Source organism: Pinus tabuliformis, chromosome J (genome assembly GCF_031772625.1).
Source record: "Pinus tabuliformis cultivar Carrire ecotype Pingquan chromosome J, CPIR1, whole genome shotgun sequence".
NCBI classification, from domain to species: domain Eukaryota; kingdom Viridiplantae; phylum Streptophyta; class Pinopsida; order Pinales; family Pinaceae; genus Pinus; species Pinus tabuliformis.
In genome coordinates, this window is record NC_142295.1 from 280,987,919 (window position 1) to 281,000,771 (window position 12,853).

The window sequence follows — 12,853 nt, forward strand, 5'->3', positions numbered from 1 at the left end:
TATTCAGTACCAGTAGAGGAGAGATTAGATATGGTTTTTGAAGATCTAGAATATGTGGGTGAAGAGAAGGAAAACTCAGCATCAAGGGAGGGAGGAAATGGCCAAGCAACAGGAGCAAAGTGAAAAAAGGGGAAAGCAATAAAGAAAAGGTTGGAATGTCCCAAATTGGTTCTTGGAGTTGATATTGAGTTGGACAAGGCCATGGAAGCTTCAGAGTTGATCTTAGTTGGGAGAGCCAAAGGAAGACGTTATTCGCCTCAATATATACTTGAATGGACTAACAAGGAATGGGAAGGAGCACTAAATGCTAGGTATAAGTGACCATATTAGCTATGGCTCGGTTTATGTTTCGCTTCAGTAAGGATGAGATGCTTGAATAGGTTCTCAAGTGAAATTGGTGTTTCGAGAGTTCTCCTATACTTTTCAAAACATGGATGCAATTATTTGATGTGTAAATGGACAAACTGGAGAAGGTTCTAGTCTAGGTATGACTTCCTACGCTGCTCCTCACTTATGGATAGAGGATGTATTCAATGCCATTGTGAATGAGCTAAGAACATTCTTAGAAGAAAAAATGACATTTCTGGAAACAAAGAATATAATGGTGGCTCTCTTAGCGGAAAAAATCAACCTTGAGCTCCAGGGGTATATACATTCTCATATAATTGATTATGATGAATTGCCTTTCTAATTCCACATTTGTCACAAACGTGGTCATGTGGCGAGCGATTGTCCATTGGGGTTTCTTTGAGAAGGCGCGGGAAGGGAAATTTGAGGACTGATGAGAAGGGGGTAGCAGAGTTAGAGGAAGTAGGACAAGTAGTGATTGATGGCGTTTAGAGGGATCCTGATTCGGCTGAAATGGAGATTGAGAAAGCACAACCTACTCTTTAGGGGAATAAATATAGCCAAGGAAGTGAGTGCCATTAAGAGGCATAGAACGAAGTGATACATACCGAACCAGCATCTCATTTAGCCCATATTCTTGTATCCTCCATTACCTTTGAATATGAATCACATTTTTTTATGATGTTGTATCATGGCCTAGTCCCTTGAGGCCTTGATTATCCTCTATGAATTCCAAGTGTGAAATATCCAATTCTCGAGATATTATCATTACGTCAATCCCTATCCTTAGCATAGAGATGACCTCCTCCTACGCGCTGCTTAGACGACTACCTGTGGCCTTCTTTTCAGAGGAACCCCACTATATCCTTTGGCCTAGGGACAAAAAATAACTCATGCCTCCCTCCATGTGTGGGCTAGGGAGTCCATGGACTCCCTTTGTGCCCCGAAAAGCTAGAGGTAGAAAATCAAATGTCTCAAAAGCCAAGTTGAAATACAAGTTGGAAATAGTGGATGGGAAAGAACTTTATTTGCAAGGTGTGCTAAGAGGAACATAGTCTCTTGAGATGGTTTATAAATGATCATCCTTTCCCTCAATTGCAAAGGTTTTTCTAACATTCGTAAAAAGCTAACCCTTAAGGAATTATTCAAATCTCTTTGTCTGGATGTTATTTTGTTAAAAGGAACCCTAGGTGATGGGGATGTGGTGAAGGCATATATGTGTAAAATGATGCTTGGAAGGTCATTTGTGAAGTTGGATGCTAAATCAAGATCGGAGGGGCTTATGGTGCGAATAAATGACAAAAACATAAAACTCCTAAATTCTAGGTGATTGGATCACATATCGGGGGTCAAGATTTACTCTTCTAAACTTGGATCAGGGCTAAATATCCTAAATTTCTATGGTCCATGTCAGGATAGGGTCACATTTTGGAATTATTTGCTTATTAAATCCTTCATGAAGGCCCCAAATTTGGTGATGGAAGGGGATATGAACTTCTCTCTAGGCATGTCAGAGACTGGGGATTCTCATGCTCAAGCAGACCCTCTCGCTAACTACTTTACAAATAAACTCATGATGGGGAATCTCATTCATGTAAACTTTATAAAATCTCAAACCAATTGGAGGAATCAGTGAGCGGAAGAGGCCTGGGTTGCTAAGAGACTCGATTGGTTTCTGCTGACAGAGGATCTGGTCAACAATTTAACTTTTTTCAGAAAATGGATTGGATCTGCTAGTCATTCTGATCATTTTTGTATTATCCGCGAAATAAAAGGGTCTTGCAGAAATCCAAGCTACCCTTTCAAATTCAATTTTTAATGTCAAAAAGACCTTGAAAATAATACCTTAGTTTATGAAACATTGAGGTGTGCGACTGCTAATCAGGGCCTGTCATTAAATAATATTTTCATGGGAAAACTCACACAGTTGAAACATGCATCAATAGAATTAGGAAAGGAGAAATGGATCAGTGAATAAGTTGATCTTATTCTTATAAAGGAAACACTAGAGACCCTCTAAAGTGTGGAGGTGGATGTCTATGAGACAAAACAGAAAAATGAAAGAATCAAACAACTACAAATTTCAAAAAGGAAGATGTAGAGCAGAATGGAGGAGAAGTGAAGACTGAAAATTAGATAATTATGGATCTTGGCTCGGGATGAAAACACAAAATTCTTTCAAAATTACGCAAAAGGTAGGAATAATTGCAATAACAGGTTTGGGCGCGACCACTTTAAAGGCATGTTTAGAGCCCAAAAGAAGCCACTATAGTAGAGGTTATTCAAGTGGTTCAATTGTTTCCCATATATGTGGAAGATGAACAAGACGATATGATAATGGCATTTGTTACAAAGGGAGAAGTGAAGGAATTCTCAAAAAAATGCAGAAGGATAAGTGTCTGAGGCCTAATTGATGGATGGTAGAACTCTTCAAACACTTTTTTGAGCTAATGGGGAATGAATTAACTGGGGTTGTGGAGGAATCGAGAGTTATAGGATCGATACATGAACCATTTAGCTCAACTTTCATATCCCTCATCCCCAAAACCAATGATCCAAAACATTTTAAGCAATTCAGGCCTATTTTTCTTTGTAATTGTATCTATATAATCATAGAAAACGTTATAGTTGTACAGCTAAAATCCATCCTCTCCATGAACATCTCAAGATAATAATTTAGATTCTTGGATAGAAGATAGATGAATGAAGCTATCAGAGTTTCTCAGGAAGCCATCCATAGTATGAAGAGGAGCAAGAAAAAAGGGTTCATTGTGAAGATAGATCTATTGAAGCTTGGATCAAAGCTAAATATCCTGAATTTCTATGGTCCATGTCAACATAGGGTCACATTTTGGAACTCTTTGCTTATTAAATCCTTCATGAAGGCCCCAAATTTTGTGATGGAAGGGGATATGAACTTCTGTCTAGGCATGTCAGAAACTGGGGATTCTCTTGCTCAAGTGGACTCTCTCACTAACTACTTTACAAATAAAATCATGATGGGGAATCTCATTCATGTAAACTTGATAAAATCTCAAACCAATTGGAGGAATCAGTGAGCGAGAGAGGCCTGGGTTGCTAAGAGATTGGATCTGGTCAACAATTTAACTTTTTTCAAATAATGGATTGGATCTGGTGGTGATTCTAATCATTTTTGTATTATCCTCGAACTAAAAGGGTCTTGTAGAAATCCAAGCTACCCTTTTAAATTCAATTTTTAATGTCTAAAAGACCCTAAAAATAATACCTTAGTTTATGAAACATGGAGGTGTGTGACTGCTGATCAGGGCCTGTCATTAACCGATATTTTCATGGGAAAACTCACATAGTTGAAACATACATCAATAGAATTGGATAAGGAGAGAAGGATCGAGGAATAAGTTTACAAACAACTAGAAATTTCAAAAAGGAAGATGTAGTGCAGAATGGTGGAGAAGTGAAGACTCAAAAGTAGATAATTATGGATCTTGGCTAGGGATGAAAACACAAAACTCTTTCAAAATAACGCAAAAGGTAGGAAGAATTGCAACACTATCTAGGAAACACAACAACCTGAGTGAGGAATAGAAAAATCCTTTGATGAGATAACAGGCTTGGGCGGGACCACTTTAGAGGCATGTTTAGAGCTCCAAAAGAAGCCACTATAGCATAGGTTATTCAAGTGGTTCAATTGTTTCCCATATATGTGGAAGATGAAGAAGATGATATGATAATGGGATCTGTTACAAAGGGAGAAGTAGAGGGAATTCTCAAAAAAATGCAGAAGGATAAGAGTCTGAGGCCTCATGGATGGATGGTATAACTCTTCCAACACTTTTTTGAGCTTATGGGGAATGAATTAACTAGGGTGGTGGAGGAATCGAGAGTTAGAGGATCGATACATGAACCATTCAACTCAATGTAGAAATTCCCACCTGTAGATCACCTGACAATGCAATATACTAAAGCAAAATACTTGATCTACTTCTACAAACAATTATGCGGATGCTTAATTGAATTGAGCAACATCAATAAGAACACATATAACTGATAAGAAGAAATCAATCACACGTAACACAAAAGATATAACCAAGGGAAAGCACCAGCCTAAAACACAATTTCACATGATGGAGTCATACTTCTCCACCATTGCATTAACCCATACTGGTTACTGCACTGCCTCCTCGAATGGAGAGGGCTCATAATCTACACACTCCCCAACCAGGGCCATGTAACCAGTGTACTGCTCTAGCAACCTCTTCTATCTACGATGAGAAGATGGCTATCCCACATTCTCCTGCGCATCCAGCATCAACCTGTCAGCTTCCCTTGAGTGTTTCCGACCATCTCTGTAAGTCTTAGCATGAATGGATGTCTCCACTCATGGATCCTCTGCATGCGGCTACTTCGCATCAATCTGAGGCTCCTCCTCCTTAGGAACAGAAGGTTCCTCATCTACATGCAACTTGAGCTCCCTCTCCAGTGACACTTGCATGGCTTTCTGCTCATCAAACTTCAAATCCTTGTGTACCATAGTCCTCTGATTGGAAGGTAGGTACACCTAGTAGTTGTGAGGTGTATTCGTGTACCTCACAAGCATTCCCAACTTAGTTGTTGGGTCTAGCTTCTTCCTAGCATCTTTGGTCACATGACAGTAAATTGATGATCCAAAGATTCAGAGGTGACTTACATTAGGTCGCTTCCCAGAATAGGCCTCCACAGGTGTCTTCATCCCCAATATACAGTGCAGGCTTCTATTCTGCAAGTATACTACTGTATTTCATGCTACTCCCATAATCGATCTATTCTTCCTTTTGGACACCTCATTTTGCTGTGGGTTATGGGGTGTTGTCAGTTCCTGTTTAATTCCTTCTATAGCGTAGAATTCATTAAACTGCTAGGAGACATACTCTCCACCATTGTCGCTACACAAGGCTTTTATTTTCCTTCCTGATTCTTTCTCTGCGAAGGCTTTAAACTCACAAAACCTCAAGAAGGTTTGATCCTTCTTTTCCATAAAGTAGATCCAGCATCTATAAGAAAATCCTCAATAAAAATAACATAGTACCTTTGTTTAGTTGTGGGAGCTATAGAAAAATGTTGACAAACATCTAAGTGAACTCACTCCAAGATTTCTCCAGCTCTACTGTCTCGATTTGGAAAGGAAGATTTCACATACTTACCCAAGGTACAACGTTGGAATGTACTCATCTACTCAAGTTTTCCCTTGGGTAATCCGGTAGAAATCTATTGCATGATCTTCACGGCTCCATGGTGTAAGTGGCCTAGTCTTCTATGCCATAGCTCTCCAACATCTTGGCTCTGCATCTCTGCTTTGGAACTCAAAGCAGCACAGTCATATACCTCCGACTTGTAGAGATTCTTTACTCGAATCCCTATTTTCTTTGTCTATCCAGTGCCAATATGCCTCAGGAATACCTTTCCTTTGCTAAAGACTACATCATAGCCTTTATCTTCTAGCACAACAATGAACACAAGATTCTTCTTCAGACCTGGTACATACTTTACATCATTCAGTGTGAGGGGAGCTCTATGCTCCCTCTAAAACACAACCATACCTTCACCTGGGACACAGTACTTTCCATCATTGCCCATCTCAATCTACATCTGGAGATCCTTCTCCTCCAGGGTACTGAAGAGATCCTTGTCACATCACATGTGGAAGGAGGCTCCACTTTATAGGTACCAAACACATCCCACCATGGATGAAACCATGCATATGATAAGAGAGAAATCTAGCTCAAATTGTGAGGCTAGTGCCTCACCATCAAATCCCTTTGACGAACCCTTCTTGGATTTCTTTTGTGGACAATTTGTAGCATAATCACCTACTTCATGACAATGAAAGTATCACACTTTTGATTTGTCAATATTCTTCCCACCGTGGGAAGAACCGGATTTGGGATGGGATGCCTTCCGTTTCCCTTTCCTCGCCTTACTTGCTAAGGCTAGATTTTCCTCATCATCTTGCTTTGATGAGGATCCATCTCGGGTTCTTCTTCTTATCTCCTCCTGCATCAGATCTGACCAAAGTCATTCCCAATCTGGTAGTTTCTCTCTTCCATTAACCAAGTCTTGGTAGCCATGCTAGCTCTTAGGAAGACCAAGGAGTGCAAGACTCACCATGTCATCATCTACTGTTGTGATCCCTACACTTCCAAGCTCATCCCTACAGGTGGTGAGCCTGTTGAGATACATATATATCGTATCGCCCTTTTCACACTTGATCTTATGAAGCTTGTCATTCAGTGCCAGCTTCCTATGATCACTATTATTTTGATATAGATCTTTCAATGTTTTCCACATTGAAAATGATGTCTCCTTCCCATGGAGACTTGAGACTATGTGGTCTCGAACTCCCTCTAGAAGGATTCTCCTTGATCTAGCCACACACTTTTTCCATTCCACCAATTGAGTAGCATCAGTCGGCTTGGGGACTTCTTGATCAATGGAGTCCTTTAGACTGTTATCCTCTAATATTTCTTCCATGTGATCCTTCCAATCTATCTAATTCGAGCTGCCATCAAGGGCATACTGGAGTCTTAAACCACTAAACACCATAGGTGAAATAGATATTTCATAAGAACTTGATTTCTATATTCAGGAATCACAAACTTCAAACTTCTCCCTTCTTGTATATTGTTCTCCCTTGATCACCTTTGCTCTGATACCATGTAGAAATTTCCACCTGTAGATCACCTAATAATGCAATATACTGAAGAAAAATTCTTGATCTACTTCTACAAACAATTATGCGGAAGCTTGATCGAATTGAGCAACATCAATATGAACACATATAACTGATAAGAAGAAATAAATCACACATAATAGAGAAGATATAACTACGGGAAAGAACTAGCCTAAAACCCCAACTTTGTATTATCATACAAGTGGAAATCTTGTCCAAGTTACAAAAAGAATTAGCTCAAAAGCTTTCCTGCTCTCTCTGTAATCAAACAATGAAGCTCATAGATTGAATAAACAAGTACATATATCCTCCTCAAGTCCTCTAAGCCCCTATTTCTTCGCACAATTTTTCTTGGGGTCCAGTGAAGCCACATGTGTGAATTGGCCTCATCACACTCACTGAACAAGAAGAAGTAACAAGGCAATTCTCTTGGAAACGAATCCTTCTCCATGCAAGGAATTTTCACCAAGGAATATCCTAGCAACTAATAGTACATTTTCCCTCCATTTGATCTCAACTAGGTCTCTCTCTGAACTGACATGCATGAGTTATGTATGAGAGAATATTCAGTTATCTAAAGAGCAGCAGTTATATGCAAGCATGCATTAACTAACTGAACTTAAATTAATTTAAACAAACTCTTTAAATCAATCTAACTGGACTTGACTCAGCTAACTAAACAAACTTATTACTACTCAAATTAAAACTCATCCTTATCTCTTTAACTAATGGATAAATTCCTCAATTAATGGAGAAAATGTTGCATGTCCTCACATAGACTTCATGTTTGATTTTTCACAACTAATTAACTCATGGTGAATTAATTAATTTATTTTCAAATAGCTCTTAAGTTCAAATTCGAATTTTACTTCCTATTATAGTTTAGGGACTAACTAAAATAGGAAGGTATCCTGAAATGTTATTTATAGAAAAGATATTTTTGGCACTTTCACTTTTCATCCATTGTAGATAAGTTCAACACTGGATGAAACTGCTATTTATAGCAATGCTATTTTTAGCATTTTCTATTTTTAGCATTTCTTGTTACTATCTTCAACACTCAACTTTCATAGCCCTCATGTCCAAAATCGACGATCCAAAACATTTTGAGGAATTCAGGCCATTTCGCTTTGTAATTGTATCTATAAAATCATATAAAACGCTATAGTTGTACACCTAAAATCCATCCTCTCCACGAACATCTCAAGAGAATAATTTATATTCTTGGATAGAAGACATATGCATGAAGCCATTAGAGTTTCTCAGGAAGCCATGCACATTATGGAAAGGAACAATAAAAAAGGGTTCATTGTGAAGATAGATCTATTGAAGGCCTATGATAGAATTATTTGGATATACCTTCACTTAATTTTAACCCATTTGGGGTTCGACATTGGTTTCATAAATTGGGTCATAGGATTCATTACAATTGTAAGCTTTTTCGTACTTATCAACATACTTGCTTCCCCATTTTTCATAGCTAGAGAGGGATGAGGCAGGGATGCCCCCTCTCACCCTTTTTGTTCTTACTAGCAGTTGAAGGTCTTAGTCAGCTAATCGTTGCAGCAAAGCACAAAGGGGAGATAAAAGGGATCAAAGTAGCTAGAAATTTTTTCATCACCCATATCTTTTTTGTAGATGATATCTTGTTGTTCAGTAATGGGGTGAAATACGACATCCAAAAACTGAAAATCACACTTGAATTTTCTTAAAAGCTATGGGATTAAGCATAAATCTTCCATAGGTTATGAAGGCTGCTTGGTCGCAGAGATAAAAAAAGTCACTACAAGCCTCCCTCATCCAACAATTCCTATGACAAACAAATTCAAATACTTATGCTTTCAAGTGAAGCCAGATAACTATAGAAAACACGACAGATCAGGAAATTGTGTGGGCGATTTATGTGGGCCGGTTGAAAAAATGAGTGTATCCTTCCATGGGTTTCTTGGGAAAAAAATCCACCCCAAAGGTTTAGGGAGGTCTCGGTATTAAGTATCTCCCCATTTTCGCATTATCACTAGCGAAAAAATTGGCATGGAGGCTCATAACAAACGAATACCTGTGGACAATGGTAGTAAAGAGAAAATATAGGCCCTGAATCTATGGAGAAGTGGATTTGCAAAGTAAATAAAAAACCATCCAATGTAACATCAATATGGAAGGCTACTCTGGAATCAATAGTCATAATTGAAGAAGGGATAGCTTGGATGGTTGGGAATGGGGAAAAAGTGAGAATAGGGGACGATCCGTGGGTGGGATGCAACGAAAATTTTTCTTTCCTAGAGGAGATCTAGGAACAACCTCCCTTAACCAGATTACGACCCCTAAAGAGTCCTCTCTTTGGCAACAAGGTTGGAAAATTGTCGAAGCGTTTCAAATTCATTCATGGTGGAGAAGTATATGGCAGTCCTTCATCATAGACATGATTCAATCAAATATCAGGTTAAGAGACCGTCCAAATGAGCTTTAGTGGATACATGCCCAAAATGGCTTTTACTCCCCAAAATATGGCTATGATTACGAGATTGATAGAAGATCCCATGGAAGTGAGCGATGGCGGTGGATATCCCTCTCGCAATTGAAGTGCCCAACAAAAGAATGGTTATTCTTTTGGTGTCTCCTTAGGAATAAAGTCCGTACTTAAGATAATGTACAAAAAAGGAATAAGAACAGAGCTGGATGGTGTACACTTTCCAATAATGTAGAAGAACCTACAAACCATGTTTTCCTAACCTGTCCTTTCACCTCAAAAGTTTGGGAGCTCGCATTGAATCTCATGAGAATCACGGAGTGATGGTGAGGGAAGTCTGTCATGGAGGCTTGGCAAGTCCTGTGGCAACAAAATCAAGAGGAAAATACAAAACATATTCCACCCATCATCTCCTAGGGAATTTGGTTGGCTAGAAATAAGGTGATATTTAGGGATGTCCCCTTGGCACCATACCTCATTGCAGCAGAATGCACATCAAGTTTTTCTCTCCTCTCTTTGACTACTTCACCACAAATCTCCTGAATCATAAAGGAAGAATAGATAAACCCTCTTATATCCTTGGCCTGTTTTGACAAAGCATCGAATGTTATAGGTTCAAATTTAAGCAGGATTAAAATATATATACCTTTATAAACTTTAAATGAAAAAATTCATATATCAATTTAATATCTAATTTTGCCATAATCTTAAAATTACGTTATCATTATTTTTATTATTCTTTTACAAAAACATTAAAAATAAATAAATAACAAACTTAATTTTAGCTAAATTAACAAAATGATACATTAGTTTTAATAAATGTTAAAATTTTGATTAGTGATATGTGGCTCCCCACTCACCAATTTCCTATTTCCTTCTGATTTGACATTATTGTAATTCTAATAAGTTCTTCCCAAAAATATAAAAATATTACAAAACCTAAATCTATTGGTCGTTAAATATTGATCGTTTACACCAGTTTTCATCTATTAAAGTTTTCTCCATTTGCAAGCGAAAATGCTTCTTCATCCTATAGGGTAATGCGGTTACCGGTATGCTTCATTTAGCAAATGCACACTTCCTCGTAGCCAATTCAAGTTCCACAGTGAAAATCAAACCTTTTTATGAAATTAGTTTTAGGCAAATTTTGTATTCATGCTATCCACATTAAGGATGAACTTGAACTAACAATGTGGCCCTCTAATCCTAGCAAAACATTTTACTTTACAACAATGCGAACCTCAAAAATATTTTTATTTCGCCAGATTAGTAAACTCAAAAATGGTTATGAATTGAGAGAATGAAGATATTTATCATAAAAAGGGAAGAGACATTTATTTATTCAACTAAAACACTCATATTGTTTGAGGTATTTCGATTGTATGATAAACCTGACCTCAACGTACATTTCAAATGACAAAATTTGTGAACGGATTGGACGGGATTTATGATCATGGAAATGAATGAAATAGAGGGAAACTTTGAGCATGCAATTCGTTTGTATCTAAGGCACAAACTTTAATGACAAGAATACACCACCACCCAACCTCAGGTTGTTGGTTTGTTGTTCACCGTTCAAACTACTGTTGCACTTGGACCTGAGGTTACCATCCGGGTGCAAAGGAAACAGCTCCAGCAATTCCTCTCTTTTCTCATGTTCCTGGGCAGCTGCACAATTCGTCATGACGTTACTTCTGCGAGGGCCTGTAAAATTATGCAGCCATCCATCTTTTCTATGGGCTTCTTTGTTCCACATATTGTATGTGAAATGATCGACCCCAACAGATTGCAAATGTTGTTTCGATGACAAATCAATAGGTATGAGCCTTTGTGATGACGTACCGGAGGCTGATACGGGTGAATTTGTTGTTAATGAATCAGAGAGCGAAACAAATACGTGAAACCTAGATTTAACAATTAAAAAGGGAAGAGAATAACAAGCTGCCCACTAGATTTTCGCTACCTGAGGTGAAAACTGGGCCATATCCTTTGTATAATCCACGATCTTGCCATCAGCTGAACATAGACAGACATGGCTACAGGATAAGTAGGCAACTAAAAATGGAAACGCTTAAGACTGTTAAAAAAACAAAGTAACTATAGTTTACCCTTAGTTGGAGGATAAGAGGTTTGGCCCTCCAAGCTTTTCACAGTAGCTTCTTCATTCAGAACCTGACGCGTTGATTCAAATCGAGATCGCTGCATCTGACGGGTCTTCATTTTCTGTTTACTCTTGCTGCGTGCTTGAGTATTCTGAAACCAATAAAACACATTTTTTGCTTCTACTTTGCCGTGTTGTTTGAGCAGAGTGGTAATCTCATTTATTCGAGAGCGACTAGGGTTACGATGGCCTTGTCTGAAGAGGTCTTCCAAAATCTCTTTCTGTCTTTTCGTGGGCGGCCAACGGGACCATGTAATCTCTAATTCCTTCCTTTCCATGGAACCTACTGATTCTGGAGAGGTGGCATGGCGTGGCGTGGCGAGTAATACAGATCTGTCTTGCTGCGGTGAAATTTAGGTGTTATTCTTTCTGTCTGTGGCGAAGGCCGCGTTCAGCTATGGCGCAATACCTGCAACTTTAACTGGGCAACCAGGAAACCCTACTTCACAGAAAACGAATACCAAACGAAAAAATACAACAAATTTCAAGTGTCATAGCTAACTCAAACGAAAAAATACAACAAATTTCAAGTGTTTATTGGGAAAAAGGATCGCATGGTGTTGATTGGAAACAAGGATGACGTTGACTTTGCCTAAATAGTATTTGCACGCATGGGAGAGGGCGATGGAAGACTGAGCTTCCATAATTACCGGCATTCAATGGCATCTGGGTTATCTATCACAATTTCGTATCATAAGGAAAAGCCATTAAATGATATTGCGTAAAGCCACACGTGTTGGAATATGTAAAACCGTGGATCGGAAACTAAAATTTATTGTAAATTCAAGGCGACATTCGGATTTAAATACATTATTTAAGTCGATTATTTTACGGAAAGGGGAGCGAGGCAAATAAGAATTACGTTTTGTCGGTTTAGGAAAGGAAATAAGACTCAGGTTTTTTTTTTTTTTACCTACCTAATATGGAATAATCATATGATACGTCATTTATTTTATGTTTATTTGATATGCAATATTTAAAACAAGAATATATTAATAATAGCAATATATTTTATCATTAAATATAAATAAAATATTTTAATGTGTATATTAAATTTTGTAATTTTATATTAAAATTATAAAAAAAATTAAATAATTTAAATTAAAAAATTTCTTAAATGTTTTGAAATTTCGTTTTAATATAAAAGTCATATACAATATTAAGAAAGATTAATTAAAAAATATTT

General features: G+C 37.9%; 1 protein-coding gene across 1 annotated transcript; it reads right to left on the minus strand.

Annotated features, from left to right (window-relative positions):
* Positions 1-11,010: 11,010 nt before the first annotated feature.
* On the minus strand, positions 11,011-11,945 carry LOC149226876 (WUSCHEL-related homeobox 4-like). The gene is made up of 2 exons (XM_089380331.1): positions 11,615-11,945; positions 11,011-11,354 (listed from the first exon to the last, which is right to left on the minus strand). The coding sequence occupies exons 1-2, from the start codon at positions 11,943-11,945 to the stop codon at positions 11,011-11,013; spliced, it is 675 nt and encodes a 224-aa protein (XP_089236457.1).
* Positions 11,946-12,853: the final 908 nt, after the last annotated feature.

Bases quoted from the DNA above. Each gene is read 5' to 3' on its own strand.
- LOC149226876 (XM_089380331.1), bottom strand. From the start codon at position 11,945: ATGGAAAGGAAGGAATTAGAGATTACATGGTCCCGTTGGCCGCCCACG. The intron at 11,355-11,614 runs GTAAACTATAGT...CACCCGTATCAG, and splicing joins CTCTTATCCTCCAACTAAGG to CCTCCGGTACGTCATCACAA.